The 20,477-nt window shown below is 46.2% G+C and overlaps 1 protein-coding gene across 1 annotated transcript in view; it reads right to left on the bottom strand.

Annotated features, from left to right (window-relative positions):
- polr3a (polymerase (RNA) III (DNA directed) polypeptide A) overlaps positions 1 to 20,232 on the bottom strand; it is a 31,812-nt gene extending 11,580 nt beyond the window's left edge. The window contains exons 1-23 of the mRNA XM_084456290.1: positions 20,091 to 20,232; positions 18,806 to 18,941; positions 18,254 to 18,391; positions 17,591 to 17,762; positions 17,340 to 17,494; positions 16,707 to 16,946; positions 14,322 to 14,484; positions 14,050 to 14,186; positions 13,809 to 13,912; positions 13,535 to 13,676; positions 13,018 to 13,158; positions 10,251 to 10,320; positions 9,613 to 9,740; positions 9,370 to 9,508; positions 8,887 to 9,051; positions 7,972 to 8,144; positions 7,009 to 7,120; positions 6,684 to 6,802; positions 5,406 to 5,543; positions 4,140 to 4,310; positions 2,868 to 2,981; positions 962 to 1,048; positions 756 to 838 (exon numbers count right to left, since the gene is read on the bottom strand). Of these exons, the coding sequence (XP_084312416.1) occupies positions 756 to 838; positions 962 to 1,048; positions 2,868 to 2,981; positions 4,140 to 4,310; positions 5,406 to 5,543; positions 6,684 to 6,802; positions 7,009 to 7,120; positions 7,972 to 8,144; positions 8,887 to 9,051; positions 9,370 to 9,508; positions 9,613 to 9,740; positions 10,251 to 10,320; positions 13,018 to 13,158; positions 13,535 to 13,676; positions 13,809 to 13,912; positions 14,050 to 14,186; positions 14,322 to 14,484; positions 16,707 to 16,946; positions 17,340 to 17,494; positions 17,591 to 17,762; positions 18,254 to 18,391; positions 18,806 to 18,941; positions 20,091 to 20,134 (3,071 nt within the window). The 5' untranslated portion in view covers positions 20,135 to 20,232. The remainder of the gene's footprint in view (positions 1 to 755; positions 839 to 961; positions 1,049 to 2,867; positions 2,982 to 4,139; positions 4,311 to 5,405; positions 5,544 to 6,683; positions 6,803 to 7,008; positions 7,121 to 7,971; positions 8,145 to 8,886; positions 9,052 to 9,369; positions 9,509 to 9,612; positions 9,741 to 10,250; positions 10,321 to 13,017; positions 13,159 to 13,534; positions 13,677 to 13,808; positions 13,913 to 14,049; positions 14,187 to 14,321; positions 14,485 to 16,706; positions 16,947 to 17,339; positions 17,495 to 17,590; positions 17,763 to 18,253; positions 18,392 to 18,805; positions 18,942 to 20,090) is intronic.
- Positions 20,233 to 20,477: the final 245 nt, after the last annotated feature.

The raw sequence follows: 20,477 nt of genomic DNA on the forward strand, positions 1-20,477 counted from the left end.
CGCAGGCGGAATATAACTCCCCATCTGAAACGGCCTCATCTCTGGTTTGAACAGGCGAACCTGAGTCAACTCACAAAATTCGTTGGGTACAGCCCTAGTGTAATCTGAGTACCCAAAAGCTCTCACTGCGGCTAGAACTTCTGTTTAAAAAAAAAGAAGATGATATCCGTGAACACCAATGGGATTTTGTGCGCTGGAGGATAATATGGTCCGCGCAGATAGTGTGGTGTACGGGGAGGCTGATTTGGTCTGGTCACTGACCGCAGCTTTTCACTTTAAGTATTTCTAACAAGTCCTACATTTGTGCGAGCTGTCGGCAACATATCTGGCACATAAAGTGCGATTTAGGCTACTTGGAATTTCTTGGAGTTATCACTTCCAGTTAGACTTGTCTAGCTACAGTTTTCTTCTTTTCTGGGCTGGATGAGTTTTTCATTTAGTCCTGATTATACGCTCCCGATGAAATATGTTCAAATGCAGTGGGATTTGAAAGGTAGGCGCTGGCTCCGCCCCTATGCCCATGTTTTGTGGCGTTTTACTCCAGACTAACACAGCAGTAAGCTACCTTTGCAGGAAAACCACCAATAGAACTACAGTATCATCACTACGAACCACCATTAACTGCATGAGATGTGTTAGTGCTGGCCTGGCGTTAAAGTCTGTATCTCCACTGGCTCTGCTTGGCGGGAGTTCAGAACCAGAGTGTGTTGTGTTCTGGTCACACTCCAGCCATGGCCTGGCCATTGGCCCGGTACCTCATGTACTTGTCCCTGCACGTCTCCAGGAACTTCTCCAGCTGGGTAGGGGTGATGCGGTCCAGCTGGTACAGCACTTTAGGCTGCAACAGACAGTGAGCAGAAGAGATTTAGGACCGGGATAATGGAAACACACACATGCATGCATACACGCACGCTCCCAGGCAGCTGCTGGCTCTCCTATAGCACGCCATCTTTTGACATACCTCTGTTGTGCCGTTGTCATTGATGCCATACTTGTCCCTGGTCTTCTTAATTCTCTCAGACATGCTTTTGATGAACTTCTTGATCTCCTGCAGATTTGGAGAGATGAGAAAGAGGCCGTGTCAACCACATGCTATTGAAAATAACCGAAAAACAAACCATTAAAATTCACAGAGGCAAAGGTTTATGTGAAATCAATTCTATGTTGACCTTTAAAAACCAAGATACGCTTCGACGGTTAGAGAAAACATGAGCTGGCAGCATGGAGCTGGTATTTAACATTCAACAGTCGTGCTGACATTAGAACAGCCCATTATAACAGGAGACTCATTATAGTAAATTCACAAAGGATGCATTCTTCAAACATGGCAACATCTCTTGCTGATTAAACTCCCACAATACAATGGGTACACAATTAGTACGTCAAATATTTGATGTGTGAGTAAAAGGCGCCTTGGAAAGCAAGGTCTTAAAATGGCAAAGCACAGGTGTCTTTAAAAGGTGCCAAGTGTGCCAAACTGTTGTTATGATTGATTCAGTCACACATTATCTCACTGCATGCTTTGTACGATACCTCCATGTACTTCTCAGAGCCTGTCTCAGTTAACGTCTTCGAAAGAGGAGAGGGAAGGGGAGGGGAGGGTCAGCTCAAAATTCATTAGACTCACCACAAGGACATTGTGGTGGTGGGGGGGAAAAAAACATCAGCTTTATATGATAATTCACTATAATTATACTGACAATAAGAGACTGAAACCTCACTGTGTCCCCAGAGTTTCTCTATCCTTCACCATGCTAACCCCAGAGAGAGAGGTTTAAAAGGTAGGGCTGGGTTTAAAAAATCGATTAATCGATTCAGAATCGATTCATGAATCCCAAAATCGATCTTTTATTTAATGAATGAATGAATAAATGAAGGAATGACTAGTTCATTAATTCATTCAATGATTCATTCATTTTTGTAAATCAGTATTGATACCCAGCCCTAGTATTGATGTGTTGCATAACTTGGCAGTCAATTAAGGTTACAGAAAAAAATAAAAGTTTTTGTAACACTAACCGAATCGATATTGAATCGAATCGAATTGAATCGTGATAATCGATTCTGAACCTTGTGAATCGGAATCAAATCGATTCTTGAAATTCGAATCGATACACAGCCCTATTTAAAGGCCTACGTGTTTAATCTTCTTACAAAGTTCATCCTCACACAGAGTCTGCACTGAACGGAAAACCTTGCCCTGTTCAAACATCTTAAAAAAAAAAAATGTCACTGGCAATGAAACAAGCTGATTGCATATTGCATTCACAATGGGTAATGGCTCCAACAGTCGGTGCCCACACAGTGAGTAGAACTCCCTCTTGACTGTGCATGTGTGGGAGTCAAAGAACAGGCCCAGAGAGAACAGTTCTCTGAGAGAGAGACGGATGGGGCCATGGAAGAGTGGTGTGGAGTCAACAGCCACTGAGACAATTTGTTTCCAACAGCCAATTGCTGAATGATCGCAAATTCCGAATGGCTACAGTCTCACAACACTGCCAACTCCTGGGGCGCCCCGGTAGCTCACCGGGTAAGGCGCGCCCCATATGAAGGCTAGTCCTTTGCGCGGCGGACCCGGGTTCGATTCCCGGCTCGGGTCCTGTGCCGCATGTCCTCCCTTCTCTCTCTTCCACGTTTCCTGTCTCTCTCAACTGTCCTATCCCATTAAAGCTGAAAAGCCCTAAAAAATATCTTTAAAAAAAACAAAAAAAAACACTGCCAACTCCTTCAGATACATGTGCACAATGTGAGCTTTTATTTCAATTTACCCTCAATAAATTATTCATCCTGGTATTGTACATGTTTATCCTTGAAAGGTGAAAAAGGGGTGCCGTTGGTGGCGGATGCGTTCACCAAGCCTACCGTACCTCCAGGAAACTGTCTCTGCAACACTTGAAGTCGTTCCTCTTCATGATGGCCTCTGCGGTCAGGATCAGCTCGTTCTTGCTCAGGGCTGGCTGGTCAGGACATGTGTGCACGGCCTGGGGGAACCGACAGATCATTTCTCCAGATCAATATATGGCCCATCGTGGGTCACTTGGGACAGCTTCGCTTGACCAAGAGGACTCATCGCTGACTAGAGGACTCGTCTCTGTAATCACTGCCCACTCAGCTAACAGCATGTACTGTAGCCAGCGACCTGGTCGTGTCTTGGTTTCAGCTATGGCAAAGAAGATGCTGATGTATCAAAAAGGACTTAGAGAATGCACCGGGGTTGGTGCCCTGGTCTCGCCACATCCGAGTATGGCCGGATCCCAGAGCGGCATACAGTATTGGGCTGATGCTCGCTGAGGGTGGTTGGTTTATTCTCGGATCAAGGGTTCATCACTCGACGCGAATCCGACTGGTGTCGGAGTGACGGTCAGAGGTTTGAGAGAGTCAGGTAGCTGGCTCTCTCTTCCAGATCGCAGACCGTGGGGTTGTGCGAAGGATCCTCCACAGTAACAAGGGACAATTGGACAATAGGTCCGTTGTGATTGGCTACCAAACTGGGTGAAAATGGGATCAAATCAGAAATAAATGAAAATCAATGACAAACCAAATCTTGTTTAGGGAAGGCACGCCTGGGCTTTTCCTGAAATGCTGCCCAAACACTGTCAACAACAAACACAACAGATGGGATGATTGATTCACCTGCAATTTTGATACAACCCTGCAGTGGTTGTACCTGCAGTGACAGATTAAAGTAAAATACTTTAAATAACTTATTTAAAATAATATCATAGAATTTGTTCTTTGTTCTTTCGTTGTTATATCTTGGTTTTGTTATAGGTAATGCATAACCTAGGGCTACTTCAGCGTGAGAAGTCTTAACAGTTGCTGCCGGTTCCTGAAATTGAGTGTTTCAAGGCAATTTTCAATTCCGAACTGAAATTCATCACCTCAGTGACTCAGTCTACTTTACACACCCCATAACGCTTCAAAATAAAAGACACTTCAAAAATAAAAACAAACATACAAACCATGAAGAAGGGTCTTACTGAGATATATTGCTGTAAAAGCAATTCATCCACCTTTGAGACATCGAGTATACATGCTGTGCCTTTCTCAAATCCATGTTCTTGTTTGAAATGCCCGCCATTCACATTATTGAAGGGACAATTCGCTCAAAAATGTTCAACTGGCATTTTGTGACTGACCCGTATGTTGTCCAGCACCCTCTTGAACTCCAGGGGCTCGTCCTTTCCCTCCATGTCAGTTGGGTCCAGCCCGTCCCCTCCGTAGATGAACTGGATGATGTCACCAGTGGAGCTCCGCACGGTCAGGTCGTACTGAGAGCACAGGTCCTCCAGGGACTTGACCAGACGCCTCTGAAACCAAACACCGACGTCAACATCAAAAGGACAACATCAACGCCAACAACATGCAGGCTCTGGACCGCGCACCCACCATGGGGAGGAGGGAAGATAACACTCATTGACCCATCATTACTTCCATCCACCCACTCAGCCATTAACAGACAGCACACAGCGTGCTGTGCCGAGACAACCAGGTGAATTTGTAACCAGGGAGGGCACATGGTGAAGATGCTTTCATTTAACTGCACCAGAACAAAAAGGGCAAAAAAAAAAGACAGCAGCAGCAGGAGAACGAGAGAGAGAGAGGAGGAGGGAGGGCAGAAAGAGAGAGAGAGAGCAACCGCATATCACGGCTAAACATGTAATAGACGAGTAGTCACTTGTGTGAAACGGCTCGGTTTCATGTTTTAGCCAGGCTTAAATGTAGAATACACGTTTTTGAAAACGTGAAATAGACCCGTTGTTTAAACATGTAATAGAGCCATTTCTCTTAACACATATAATAACAATAGTTATTATACAGCCGGGAGGCGCGCGGGCAGCGGAGCATTGAGCAATTCCCCTGCATTCAGCCTCCAGGCAAGCATGCCAAGCGGGGGTATAGTGATATGCGGACTGCGCCCACTCAGTGCTGTCCGAGTAGCTCCACTCCTGGGTCCAGTTTCGTAAATCAGCCTGATCCCTGTGTCCAGTTCTGATGTGCTTTGTAAAATGGCTCTATTACATGTTTAAGCAACGGGTCTATTTCACATTTTCAAAAACTTGTGTATGCTACGTTTAAGCCTGGCTAAAATATGAAACTGAGCCGTTTCACATAAGTGCCTCTACTTGTCTATTAGCCGTGAAAAGGGGTTGGAGAGAGAGAGAGGGAGATGGCTCTTTATAAATAGCTCTTTATTTATCCCAGTGGGGAAATTTCAGTTTCACAGCAGATTAAGAAAGTAAGGTTAATAGAATATGCAGAATGAGAATAAGAATACATAAATAAGGGAGAGGGAGAGAGAGAGGGAGGGAGGGAGAGAAGGAAGGAGGGATAAGAGAGGGTGGAAGAAAGAGAGAAAGACCAGAGAAGAATGTGCTGGTGGGGGGGGGGGGGGGGGGTGTTACCTGCATGTACCCGGTCTCGGCTGTCTTCACAGCGGTGTCCACCAGGCCCTCTCTACCGGCCATGGTGTGGAAGAAAAACTCGGTGGGCGTCAGGCCTGAATAGAAGCTGTCGGCCACAAAGCCTTTGGCAGCAGGAAGCTGAGGATAGCAGAGGTTAAGGTTCATTTTCTATCCAACACCTCGGGGCGCGTGTTCATATAGCATTTTTCTCTGGCAGGAAAGCACGCCCACTGGCAGGGTGCTGGAGAGAACTTCATCGCAGAACTTTGTTTGATGAAGCCCTGTGCGTGGGTTTTGTTTCTATGGCAACAATATCTTCATTCACCCTTTTGCTTTTGATTATCTAATTGCTAGTCTCTTTCCAGACTTCGCCACCCAAGCTGGTGTTCTGAGGGCGTATCGACGGGTCAAAATTGAAAGAGTGACAGGTCGTAGCAGAAAATGAGAGACACTAGCCCAGGTTAGATGGGCGGGGCATATCTATTGGTGAGAGCGCCTGATCGCAAAAGTTGTTACTGATTGGTGTCCCTGGGATTCCGGTGCTACCAATGAATTGTGACGGGAATATAATGGACTACATGGCCAATTACTGATTTTGTGCTCCAACGGGTAGCAGAACTAGTTCTTTGTATGGAAGAGCTTGTCACACCACTCAATCTGACAGCCATTGTGTAAGGAATGAGGATCCCTCATTGGGAACAATTCAAATTCAAGGGTTGGTGCTCAGAAAAATACGCTATCTGGACACACTGCCTTATGGTCCAAAATAAGTTTTATTGATCATACTGATTAATCATACTAATTGATCACGCTGATGTTACAAAATCAGCACTGGACTGGTATAACGAAATTCATTCATAAATTCAAATTGGATGAGTAAGGGAGTACATCTGGTACATTGCGGGTTCCATTAACAAGCAATTCCTCAGTGAGAGAGGGTGGGTTTAACAGTATCAGTCAAGATGATCAGAGTGAGCGGCTCAAGGGTGTGAGCACCCGAGGCAACTCAAGATACACTGACACATATGCAGCAGGATGTCCAGACAGTCATTGATTTGTCTGTCTGCTTCATCACGTCACTCACTAAGAACCTCTTGAACCGAAGCAACAAAATACACCACGATCCTGTTGGTTAGCTAGACCCATCTAGGTCTACTCTGCAATTACGGTGTAACAACGGCTAAATGTAAATGTAGCTCATTAATGGAACTTGGGGAAGAGGGTCGTAAATAAAGCTACAGTAGTTAATGGATCTTGGGTTGCGTGAACAGCTCTTACTTTGGAATGCTTCTTGAAGTGAGGCAGGGAGCGGTTCTCGAAGCCGTCGGGCACCCGAGAGCCACTTATGGCCTGCTGGCCGACGCAGGCAATCATTTGGGAGATGTTGATGAAAGACCCTGGCGAACAGGAGGACGAAATGTAAGGCATTTTCATAACTAATACAAGACTTCTCTACGTCTGGATGTTGCGTGTCGCTGTGGTCATGGCGACCTCCACACAAGGGCCTGAGCTCCCGCTGCGATGTGGTGTTAAGGAGCTGATTGGTGTGTGAGACGGCGCCGCCTCCTCGCCTGCCCCGGCGGACCCGGGCTCCCTTCCCTACCTTTGGAGCCGCACACGGCCATGACGAGGGGGCTGTTGCTCTTGTCCAGCTCCCTGAGGCAGGCGCTGCCCGCGTGGTCCCTGATGACGGACAGCTCCTTCAGGATCAGGGCCTGTTGACACACACACACACACACACACACACGCACACACGCAAATGCACACACACACACATTCTTTCATCCAACATATCCTAGTGTGGCGTTCTGAGTTTCTCAGGGTCGCCATTCTTTGCAAGAGGCAGACAGCCTTGGCTCCTGCTACATGCTACTGACTAGCATGACTAGACATGCTAGGCTTAGAGGCATGAAACACGCGAGGCAGTCAAGAGCCCATTCTTCTAGGGCGCCGCTATCCGTCGACAGACGGGACGGGGGGAAGACGCGGCCACCGCGGATGCTAAATAATCCACCGGACCCTGACTGGACCGGACCCTGACACAGAACACGGAGCGGGGTGACGCCAGGGGTGATGGTTGTTTGTGCGTGAGAGTCTACTGCCGAGGGCATTTCACAGCAAACGCCCCCCACGTCTCCTCAGGCTAACTCTGGGCCCGGCGTGGGGGTGCGGATGTGTGGGGTGACGTGATGATGATACACCGTCCGCCCACTGAGCTGGGCTGGACACAGCATCAGGAGGCCAGAGCACTGGAACAAATGCACACAGCCAACCACACCTAGGCAGCTGTATGTGTGTATCCTATGTACATACATGGATGTGTGTGTGCGCGTGTGTGTGAGAGAGAGAGAGTGAGAGAGAGTGTGTAAGTGTGTGTGTGTGAGTGTGTATGTGTGCGCTTGTGTATGTGTGCTTGTATGTGTGCGCGTATGTATGTGTGTGTGTGTGTGTGTGTGTGTGTGTGTGTGGCTGCGTGTGTATGTGACTGTGTGTGTATGTGGCTGCGCGTGTATGTGGCTGTGTGTGTGTGTGTGTGTGCTGTCTGCTACTCTGCTCCCAGCTCTACCTCCAGGGTCTCCTCTGCAGTGCAGCCAGGCTGCTGCTGGAGCTTGCCGGTCTTCAGAGCCTCGATGTACTCGTCACACTTCTTATAGCCCTCATCCAACAGGTTCTGCTTGGCCTTCAGCAGGCCCTGGCCCGGCGTCACATCCCCGATCCCGATGGAGAACCCCCGGTTAGCTGCAGAGAGACATGATAGAAACATCGCAATGGGTGCGTTCGTAAATGTGCTCCGAGAATCTGCTCTGATTTTCAGAGCTCTCGCGTTTCAACGTCATAGAGCGCTCTGAAATCGGTTCATTTACAAACGGTCAGTTCACTCGGACAAACCCGTCTTCTCAGTCGGAGCACCCAGCGGGCACTCTGAGTGCTCCCAGAGCACAGTGCTCTGAATTTTTCGATCAGGGACGCTCGGAGCGCTCTGAATTTCCGAACGACCAGAGAGGAGTCTGTGTGCACTCCAAGCGCATTTACAAACGCGTACACAAAGCCAAGGCCGCTAGATATTGGAAATGTGGAAAGGCTGCCTCTGTAATAACGGACCTATTAAGAACTAGTCCATAACTTTGTAGTGAGAGTATGATTGTACACAGAGATGCGTGGGTTTAGGGTGCCAGAGGTCGGAGGGTGGGCGGGAAGGGGACGGAGGATGGGAAGTGGGGGTAATAATGTACTTGTATTGTGATGTTTTGTTGACCCCCCCCCCCCAAAAAAAAAGTTCACCCCAAAAAATCACAATACTGACTTTGATCATAAAATAAGAAATTATGGCGAGATAGTCCACTAAAATATGTAATGCAATTGTCCATACATTCCATGTCATCATCATTTCCAAATCATTTTGACAAAACAATTGAGTGAAAATTTAGTGAACCGTCCCTTGTAATGAATGTGGAGTGGCGGGCCGCGGCCCGGTACGTACAGAGGTAGACGGGAGCGAGGCGCGCCAGACGGGACATGGCGTTGGCCGCCTCCAGCTGGCCCCAGTCCCGCAGCAGGATGTAGAAGATGTTGTTCTTGGAGCCCGAGCCCAGGGTGCCCTTGTCCAAGCTGCCGCAGAGCAACTCGCTGTTCTGGATCACCACGACTGACACCGCCACAGGCAGACAAGACGGAGACAGGAAACACCGACTCAGACACACGACACAGCATGGGAGGGCGGGACCATTCAAACCTCCCTGTTAAGATAGCCTGCAGTTCCATCAAATACAGATTACTCTGGCTAGGTTAAACATTATTCAGCATTGGACTCGGAAAAATGTCAATAGTTTCTACTAAACTGGGCATTGGTAGTACGAATGGTTAAATGGAACATTTATGTATCAATACGGTATTTGAATCTCATGATTCACTTGCAGTGCGCATTACTGTGATTGAAAGCCGCCCAATGTCCAAGGAGACTCACAGGAGTCGTTGTGGCAGAGGTCCTCTCCTTTCCCGCAGTACTGTTTGCCCTTGGTGCGCAGGTTGGCCTTGACCGGGCAGTCCTTACTGGGCTTCAGGATCAGGCTGAAGATCTGCTTGCCTGTCCACAAAGCCATGGGCTGGAGGGACAGGGGACATGTTCAGCCGGTCAGGTTCTACAATCATATTCAGTCAGACTAGCCAGTCACCTAGCCAGCTGCACTGCCGGAACAGAGCACCTCACCTTCACTATGGCGGGGTGAGGGAGAGCGATCTTGATCTTTTCGTCTTTCCCCGCAAGGATGGAGGCTATTATCTGACAGGCTTTTGATCTGTCAAAGAAGGTGTCCTTAAGAGTCAAGAGGTAGGCTCCTGGAGTGGGAGGAAAAAAACAATATGGTGGGAATTGTGAGATGAGCTGTTGCTATGTGGTAGATCAGCTCCCCCTAGAGGTGACGGATGATAACACAGGCCAAAAGTAATCCGATTCAGGACACTTCTACCACTCCCGGAGGGCATAACATTTTCAGATTGATCTTTACTTGAATGCCTCAGATAAGGTGGAGAGCATCAATCGATGCAGCAAACTGTGAAGGAAAGAGGCATAGCCTTCTTTATCAATATGCCAGTGTTTACATAAATAGCTGTAGGCAAACCAACCACACCATCATTGACCTGGCTCAAGGGCCGGTGCAGCATAGACAGGCTGGATGGGCAGGTATGATCGGCATCACAGCGTTCTTCCAGATGCCTTACCGAGCCGTCATCTGTGACAATGAGCGATTTGTGCTCCTGTCATCTAAAGGGCAACGGCCCGATCATTTCACAGCAGGGTCACCCGATGGCTGCCTGTCATGCACCGCTGTGAGCCACAATACCGACCTGTCAGGAAGTCTTGGATGGCTGCAATCAGCGGCTCGCCGTTTCGTGGGGTCACGAGGTTGGCTTTGGTCTGGGAGGAGGAATCAGAAATATACGCTGTGTGAAAGTACTGTCTATCAATTTTTTCTCAGTACACGTCCTCCTCATCCGCAATAAATGTCCTCCTCACCCTCTCGAGTCTGAATAATTAGGTTATGATTTGACAGGCAGCTCTTAATGCCTTCCCAATGAATGAGACGCGAGGTCCCGTTCAGACGAACAACCACAGGTCAGAAGGTTTAATCTGTCAAAAGTAGTACGAGTTGGTCATGATCCGGGAGAGTTCCACATTCGTTGAATTGAAGACTGAACAGCATCTCATACATAGCACTTTAGCATACAGCACTTTAGCATACAGCACTTTACATAAAGCATTAACACTTTTATTGTAGCGCTTGATGAGCATCAGCACTTTATATAGCCTCTTAGATTTAGTTTTTTATTATCTTTATTATTGTAATTGTCTTTTGTTTGTCCTTCTGTGAGTACTTCTTTTTAATGTTTAATGTTTGAGGACTACGGATGGAAACTAGCTCCTAGCTAAATCTGGCATGTTTACACAGTCATGTACTTGTATGTGTTCATTAATATGCACTGTCCTTACTAAATAAACCAATAAAATAAATAAATAAAATAAAAAATGTGTTTTATTGATGAAAAGGCTAAAACTGGAAAGAGGAAATAGAAAAAACTCACATTATTGTCGTTAATCCCAAACAAACTAACAGATTTGCGTAATGTGGAGTCCGTTCAAATAGGCATCAAAAGATAAAGGCCTACTTAAAATGAACAATTACATCCTCAAATCTGATTCATGCCATAAACATCTTAGAGTAGCCTACAGCCGTAATTCAAAGTCGCCAAGGTGACTAAATAAAGTGAAAGGCTGCCCAGGTATCACACACCAAACTACTCTTGTGAGGTGCTGATCACTGAAAGAACTGCTCATAAGAAAGAATAAAAAGTTTGGCATATTCTGGCTCCATATGCAGTTATTTTATTATGACGTTTCAGCCTGTTGGCCTGATGATTCTGAAGAAGGCCAACAGGCCCAAACGTCAAAATGAAATAACTGCAGAATGGAGCCAGAACACTTTTAGAGCTTAATATATAGAACACATCTAATTGGATCAGATGAAAAATGGACATTAAATGGCATATAAAGAGTCAACCAAACTGCATACTTCGTCCTACCACGTGGTGAGAACAACGACGACTGTGGCAGCGGAGGTAAAATAATATTACAACCCGCAACCACGAGGGGCAGTAGAGCACTGCTGCAGTGTAGTAGACTACTAGGCTTCTCTGACAAGCTGGTTGCCATAGATTATAATGTAGGCTGTGTTTCTCAGTTTGACCGGTCTGAATTGCACACTGCTTTTTTGGATAACGACTATTTCATTTCAACCTGTATTTACCAATGCATGATAAATCAAATAAATGTAAGGCATGCCCAAACACAGCTGCTCAAGTGGCACAATCGTTAGTGCAGCAGACTTGTAACATAAGGCTTGTTAGTGCAGCAGACTTGTAACATAAGGCTTGTTAGTGCAGCAGACTTGTAACATAAGGCTTGTTAGTGCAGCAGACTTGTAAGGCTTGCAGGTTCAACTTCCCATCCTGCCATTTGATGTTTGAGGGTAGTACCTCTAGAATTCTATTAATCATTTTAAAAAGGAAAGACTTATTTTCAGTTATGTGTATTATTATTATTATTATTTCATTACTTTTATTATGTAACAATGATGGTACAGGCTCCTTTCCCTCAAGGTCTGTAGCTGTGCACTTTATAAAATAGTTGGTGATGTCCTATCTATAGGAAAATGTCTATCTTCTTATTACAGTAGCTATTCCTAAACTCATGGTTGTGTCTTAGACAATCTCATAGGCTATTGTATCTTTGGAAATCCTAACATAATTCAATTCTATCTCAAACGGTCAGCTGTATTTGAATTGATAGTTTCTCTATCCAGCTGGGCTGGAATATTTGGAACAGATTGCCAGGTCAATACCTATAATTGGTCTGGTGGTACGGGAGAAACAGCAGTAGCCTAGTTAATTTGCTCCAGCTGCTGTGGGCGGAGGGAGGCTGAGCGGGTGTGGGAATAGCTGGTTAGCATACTGTAATCAGTTCATTTTGACAACTGGGCAGTTGATGTTGCACAGCAAATGCAGTACATTTCGCTCATGGCTAGTTGCTATCGAAATCAGGACTGGCATCAAGTTCGTTAAATCCATCCATCTATCAATCAAACTTTCAAATTCTGCCCAACACCTGCGGCAGACGGGCAAAATTTTGAAATGGAATGGAGAGGTCACGGCCACAACAGCACAATAGGAGCCCTGGCTGGAACGTTAGTAGCACCCCCCTAATATTCCTGAATATATTGATTGATGGATATTATAGTCCATTCATTGTAGAAGTGTTTGAAATAAGTTTGAATGGCAAACGTTAGTGAATGGGTGTGTGGGCATTACCTTGCAGCAGTAGGAATATTGCTGGTTAATTGGATAGGGTAGCTTCTTTTATTCCCCAAGGTGGGGAAATTTGGATTTTAATAGCGGCAAAGTATTATAGATACAATAAGGTACGAGACATCACAGTATACTGAAATACTGTGTGTGTTAGTGTGTATGTGTGTGTGTGTGTGTGTGTGTGTGTGTGTGTGTGTGTGTGTGTGTGTGTGTGTGAGTGCATGGTTGTGTGTGTGCGTGTGGTGACATGTACCCCCATCAGGACCAGAGCCTCAGCCTTGGCCTCCTCAGTCTGGGGGAGGTGCAGGTTCATCTCGTCTCCGTCAAAGTCAGCGTTGTACGGCGTGCACACACACTCGTTGAACCGGAATGTTCTGTGGGGCTTCACTACGGCCTAGTGAGTTGAAAAAGAGGAATGACTTAAACAAGACTATTTTGACAATGAGCCGTAGATGGAACATGGCATGTTAAAGGAACATGCCAACTTTTTTGGAAATTTGCCATCTTCACCAGAGTCAGATAAGAAGATTCATACACTTCTCTTCCCTGAGCGTACAGTAGGAAGCATTGAGACCCGTTAGCCTAGGCTAATGTTTCAAATCCACTTCCAGTGATTGCGCTATAATAGCTCTAAATAGTCTCAATGCTTCCTACTACATGCACAGAGAAGAGAAGTGTACGTATCTTCTTATCTGACTCTGGGGAAGATGGAAAATAAGCTAATTTCCACAAAAGTTGGCATGTTAATTTAAGTTTGAACAGGCTCTCACGATGTGTGCCATGATGCTGAGCTTGTGCAGGGACGGCTGTCGGTTGAAGAGGACGATGTCTCCGTCGATCATGTGTCTCTCCACCACATCTCCGAACCGCAGCTCCTGGGCCATCTTCTCCCGGTTCCCGTACTTCAGAAACCTGCCGAAAATACACACACACACACACACACACACACGGCGTACACCTCGTCAATCAACAGGACACAAACATATTCAGATATGGAGATACTTTTATTTTCCAAAGACTGTTAAAAACCGGATGAGCTGTCACCTCTTCATCTGAGTGTGGCGCTGCTGGATGAAGTTGGCGCCGGGGTGAACGTCAGGCCCGGTGCGAACAAGCGTCCTCATCAGCTCTAAGTTGGCTTTGTTCACCTGGAACAAACCAAGTCACAAGTGAAAAGTGAGCTTTCCCCCCATGTGTCAAGGAGGTGCAATACTGAGAGGGTTTTTTTCCCACCGTGGCTTGTGACATCATGTTTTGTGTGTGTACTGTGTGGGTAAAGGCCCACCTTCTCGGGGTAGGTGAGGATCTTGGCCACGTGCACAGGGACAGCCACCTCGTCGATCCGCAGGTTGGGGTCAGGAGAGATGACCGTTCTCCCAGAGAAATCCACCCTCTTACCTGACAGGTTTCCTCTGAATCTCCCTAAAAGACACCAAGCAAAGCTTTAGTTAGAATGTCCCAAAATTCTGAATACTCACTTCTGTTCTAGCAGACACACATCTGGTGCAGGATGAAAAGACATTCGGGAGGGTGGGTGGGTAGTGTCGGTGGTGAGACCTTGTTTGCCCTTCAGCCTCTGTACAAAGCCTCTGGTCCACTTCTTGGGGGCCATGTTGAGGGGGATGCCAGACAGCTCACTGTTGATGTAGAGGGCACACTGCAGCTGGAGGAAGTCCCAGTCCTCCATGATCATCTGGGTCTTGGCTCCTGACATCCGATGCTGGGGCCACAGGAAGATCTGGTCAGTTCACTCTGGCTGGCTAAATAGCTTGTGAACCTAGAGCCCACATCTGACAGTTGACCTGGTAGCATTGTGAGAGGTGCCACATGTACGTAATATTTAATACCTTGGTCATTGCATGGTAATGTAACTGAGCAATAATAGACATCATTTTCAGTGCACTAGGCAAAGCGTGAAGCACCATTATATCTCCAGGAGTAGGGCTGAACGATTAATCGATTTCAAATCGAAATTGCGATTTGAAACAACGCGATTAGCAAATCGCAAAGGCTGCGATTATTTTAGGCTGCAGCGTGTCTGGGTCTGGACCAGCGTTTCCCCTTGGATGACAGTTATGCTCACCAATCATTAATACGGTGCTTGCTCAACAATCAAAAGTGGCCAATGGCAACTGCTGCAGGGTCCGCCCAACAACAACATGAGTGAAACTACGAGTGAACTGAACACATGGCTAGCCTACACCGGTAGCTCAGTAGCCAACGTCTTCGTGACCCGGAAATATCATCGGCTGAGCCAGAAGAAATGGAGCATTTAATAGCTAAGAAAAGCAGTACATCCGTAATATGGCAGTATTTCGGGTTTCAGGGGACAGATGTACAACAGAGAAAAGTGCTTTGTAAGACCTGCCGCGGAACAGTTGCTACATCCCGGGGAAACACCACCAACCTGTATCAACACTTGAGTAAGCACCACAAGGAGATATACGATGCCTGCAGGGCCAAAAAAGCGAGTGAAAGTAACGTTAGCAATGTACCCCAGTCTAGCAAACAATCCTCCATTTCACACTCATTTGCAAGCGTTACCCCGTATGAAAAAGGATCACGAAGGCACCGTGAGGTAACCAACGCCGTGACAAAGTACCTCGCTAAAGACATGGTGCCTGTTAACACCGTGACAAAAGACGGGTTTCGAAACCTTGTCCAAACGCTGGATAAAAGATACGTGCTTCCCTCCCGCACATATTTCAGTCAAGTCGCCCTCCCAGAACTGTATGCGGATGGATGAAGGGAGAGATTGAGGGAGAGAGGGAGAGATTGAGGGAGAGAGGGAGGGATGGATGAAGGGAGAGATTTAGGGAGGGAGGGATGAAGGGGGAGGGAGGGATGAAGGGAGAGGGAGGGAGGAACAGAGGGAGGGGTGGATGAAGGGAGAGGGAGGGATGAAGCAAGAGATTTGAGGGAGGGATGGATGAAGGGAGAGTGGGGGAGGGAGGGATGAAGGGAGAGTGGGGGAGGGAGGGATGAAGGGAGAGATTGAGGGAGGGAGGGATGAAGGGAGAGATTGAGGGAGGGATGGATGAAGGGAGATTGAGGGAGGGATGGATGAAGGGAGAGATTGAGGGAGGGATGGAGGGAGGGAGAGAGAGATGGGGGGGCAGAGGGAGGGAGGGAGGGACAAAGGAATGGAGAGAGAGATGGATGGAGGGAGGGAGGGAGGGGGGATTGGTCCGGGGCCACTATGCTTCTGTTTTGAATAATTGTTATGCACTTAATCCTAGAGGCCGCACATTTTTTGCATTCTGTTTAACATTGTCGTTGCTGTTCCTGTGAACGACCTACCTCTTTTGCAATGCCAGAGATTATTTACTGAAAGATCCTGTTATTTTCTTATTGTAAAGTTTTATTTATTATTATTATTACTTTATTTAACTTGATGGCAGAATGTGCAACTTGGATGCTGCTCCTGAGCTATAAGTGATTGACTTGCCTCTTGAAAATGTCCTAGTCCTAATAGCTCATGTATGTTCCATGCCCACGGCCACTGTGAAAGACGTGTATGTTGATGGATGGATGGATGCTGCTGTTATTTATCAATAAAAGGCCTACAAGTTGGAAAAGTTGGAAGCTATTTATATTTTCATCCTTGCATTAGAATATAGAACAGTTGATTTTCTCATGCAATCTCATGTGGTAGGTCTTTAAATCCATTACACAGTGAATATTGATGTTTTTAAAAAATATCGCAAATCGAATCGCAATCGCAATTTCAGTCAGAAAAATCGCAATTAGTTTTTTTCCCCAAATCGTTCAGCCCTATCCAGGAGTAAGTTACGATAATTTATGCCCATTGCCTGCGACGTATAATCGTATGTCGGTCAGTCTATTTGAAATATGATGTTCTTAGCCTGGTCAGGGTGGGTCTCGCTGACCAGCAGACTGCTGGAGAAATCCACGGCCCTTGCCAGACACGACACGCCTCACCTTCTTGATGACATCGTTGAGGAAGATGATCTCGGTGAGCTTCATGGTGAGGTCGTCCTCGTTGGTGCCCGACTTGAGGTCGCTGACCACTGAGGGACGGATGCAGAGGGGCGGGACCAGGAGGCGGGTCAGGATGAGGTCGGCCGGCTTGCCCGCCTCCGGGTTCATGAGCAGCAGGGGGACGTCCTCCGCCGGGATCCTCCTGAACAGGTTCAGCACCACCAGGGGACTCAGGTTCTCCTGTGGGCCGGAGGACTCAGTAACATGGCTCGGCAGGTACTGTAGGACTAGACGTCTTCCTAACAATAAGATACTTATTGTATCTTACAAGGAAAAACTCCAAGGCCATAGCCATAAATCCTGTGCTATACTTGCTTTTTAACAATGCGTACACATAGACAAGAGTGTACTTTGTGGTGCATTAATTTCTGAGGACCTGCTCAGCCCACCGCAGCCAACGCAGGAGGTGCACAGTAGCCATTTTCTGTACGCGTAGTTAAAAGCAGGTATGCATGGCGGGCTTTATAGCTTATAGGGGCCAGATTTGTCTTGCCGAAATGACATGCCTAGGGGCACTTTCAACCCAATGCTTATAACACATCTACAGAGTACATTGGTTCCACTACGACTCACCTGTGCCCTTGTGAGTAAGGACTCAACTTCTTTGTTGTGTTCAATTGCGATATCAAATGACTGGAGAAAATCGGATACCACTGGGTCCACCACTTTCTTGTTAGACTTGTATTTCTCATGGATGATCTTCAGCAAACCACACTTTTTCACTGTTCCTGTAAATAAGAATAAAGACCAAATAACATCCATTACTGTCGTCTCTCTGAAATCAGCTCGGGCCAGAGTCAGCCAGTAAGGAGAGACATTCTCACCATTGAACGAGGAGCAATTCAGACAGATTGTCTTTTTGCGGCACTTGTCAGATATCTTCTTCTTCAGGCTTCGTTTCTGGAGGTAAGCCAGGCCAGGCTTCTTCAGGAAGTCCATGAACATGAGCTTTTCTACTTTGGACAGCATGATGTGAGAGCACGTCTTGCAGACCATCTGGAAATACAGTAAGTCACATTGTTTTAAATGGGGGAAATAAGAACAATCACCACATCAGTCAGACAATGTACTCAGATCAGTCATTTGACAACAAGTTCGAAATATTCATGCTTCTGTCTTTTGTTATTAGATTTTTCATACATACATCTTGTTTATTTTGTTAGAAACAGTGTCTCCAAATCAACAGAGTGATCCCCCACATTACAATGTAAATAACTATAATATTGTGGAGTGATCATTAGATAACTAACTGTACATTACTGTACATCCCATGTTGTTAATACATGTTCATACCATTGTGAGTAAAGGTTCTGGTGTTGACCAGACCCCAAATTATAATAATTATTATAATAATTGCTGTAGCAGAGCCAAACAGTGGTCTACAAAGACGTGGTTTTCACAGAACCCAATCACTTATGCGTCTCGATGTGTCATAGCAAAAAAACAATATTTTAATGTCTTACATACTGCAGCTTTAATAAACTTACTTGAAGGATTCCAATGGTGGCTTTGAAGTAGCCGACGTGGAAACATGGCATTTCCAGATCCAGGTAACCATAGTGACCCAGACAGTCTGCCAGGTTCTTCCCACACGTCTCACACGGTCTGTCCTTCTCACTGGTGCCCTGTGGGAAACACAACATGACAGGAATTAACAGGAATAAACTGGAAAACATAGATTTATTCCTGATAATTCCCATAAATGTCAAATTTATTCCTGTTAATTCTAATAAATTCCATATTTTTTGAGGAAGTCTGAAAATTCCCAGAATTTTGGAACACTAGCCGTGTGTCAAGCAACCAGGGTGTCTTGCATCATCCACAAGCATAACCATGGTGAATTTGTCACTGTGCTGTGGACAACTCCTCTATCTATTCTTGCCATGCTCTGAGGAGAGCAGGATGAAGCCCATTCAGATCGGAGAGCAGACTGGCTCTCAAGTCGAGTCTCTGGGTCTCAAGTCGACTCTGTGTGCCCTCTCCTTGCCTCCCAGACTATCACAGCTCAACCTATGTTGACCTTAAGTAGCATACAGTACCATGCGGTGGTCCAGCACTCCATAGGGTAGAGGGGTGTGCTTGGTGTCCTGGCTGTATAGGTTCTTGCTGACCACCTGGATGTGGGCTTGCTGACGCATCTGTTCAGCAGACTTCATGCCGAAGCAGATGTGGCTTCTGTGGATGGAAAAGAGAGGACAGCTGAACACTATGGGAGAGACACTTCTTTAAGAGAGGACAGCTGAACACTATGGGATAGACACTCCTTTAAGAGAGGACAGCTGAACACTATTGGAGAGACACTTCTTTAAGAGAGGACAGCTGAACACTATGGGAGAGACACTCCTTTAAGAGAGGCCAGCTAAACACTATGGGAGAGACACTTCTTTAAGAGAGGACAGCTGAACACTATGGGAGAGACACTTCTTTAAGAGAGGACAGCTGAACACTATGGGAGAGACACTTCTTTAAGAGAGGACAGCTGAACACTATGGGAGAGACACTTCTTTAAGAGAGGACAGCTGAACACTATGGGAGAGACACTTCTTTAAGAGAGGACAGCTGAACACTATGGGAGAGACACTTCTTTAAGAGAGGACAGCTGAACACTATGGGAGAGACACTTCTTTAAGAGAGGACAGCTGAACACTGCAAGACACTTCTTTAAGAGAGGACAGCTGAACACTATGGGAGAGACACTTCTTTAAGAGAGGACAGCTGAACACTATGGGAGAGACACTTCTTTAAGAGAGGACAGCTGAACACTATGGGAGAGACACTTCTTTAAGAGAGGCCAGCTGAACACTGCGAGACACTTCTTTAAGGGAGGCCAGCTGAACACTGCGAGACACTTCTTTAAGAGAGGCCAGCTGAACACTATGGGAGAGACACTTCTTTCTGCTTTCTGTGTCTTTCAGGGATATAGATTTTCTACGATTTAATTCTTACGACCTTATTGGGCTGTCTGGCATAAAATACTTGAAACTGAATTTCGAATCAGTTGCAGAGTGAGTCTCAGCTAGCTTGCTTGCTGTAACTGAACGACAGTATTGCTAGTTAGTTAGCTAGTTGATATTGCTCCAGGTGAAGTGATATCGACATGTTCCCCAATTAATTAGTTAGCTAGTAACAGTTATTTTGCTGCCGATCACAGTAACAGCACAACCCATGGTAACGTTACTTCAAAATAATGGAATTAATGCAACACAAGCAAATGCTGTAGCTGCAGCTAGCTAGCTACAGTAGCAACCAGGTGGCGTTATGCAGCTAACTTAGCTAGTATTAGCTAACGTTACGTAGTTAGTCTGGATGTCATGGCATACTTACATTTTCTTGGCCACATCAGTCTCTCTAAACTGCTCTTTCACCATTGTGACTGCTGTTCCTCACGAGATACGAGTAGAAAAAATGTTTCCCCCCCTCAAAGCTAACCTACACTACAGTTTACAATCAACACTGTCATTTTGTCCCCATGCTGGGGAAACGTAGCCTCGTAAGATCATCCTGATCTCGCGAGCTCACATTCTGTTTCTCTACCCAATAGCAGGAGAGGGTCAGTCTGGAGACCAGACGCACATACCGGGGCCTGGTTTGTTGCACAGCTACACAACTGGAGACTTCAATAATATTTCAAAATCCAACCTATTTGTTGCAATATATTCATTGTGAATGTTACAGTCATTGCCTACCAATGGTAAAAGTATCTCCCTGTAC

The sequence above is a fragment of the Borostomias antarcticus genome, assembly GCF_949987555.1.
Source record: "Borostomias antarcticus genome assembly, chromosome: 22".
Taxonomy (NCBI): Eukaryota; Metazoa; Chordata; class Actinopteri; order Stomiiformes; family Stomiidae; genus Borostomias; species Borostomias antarcticus.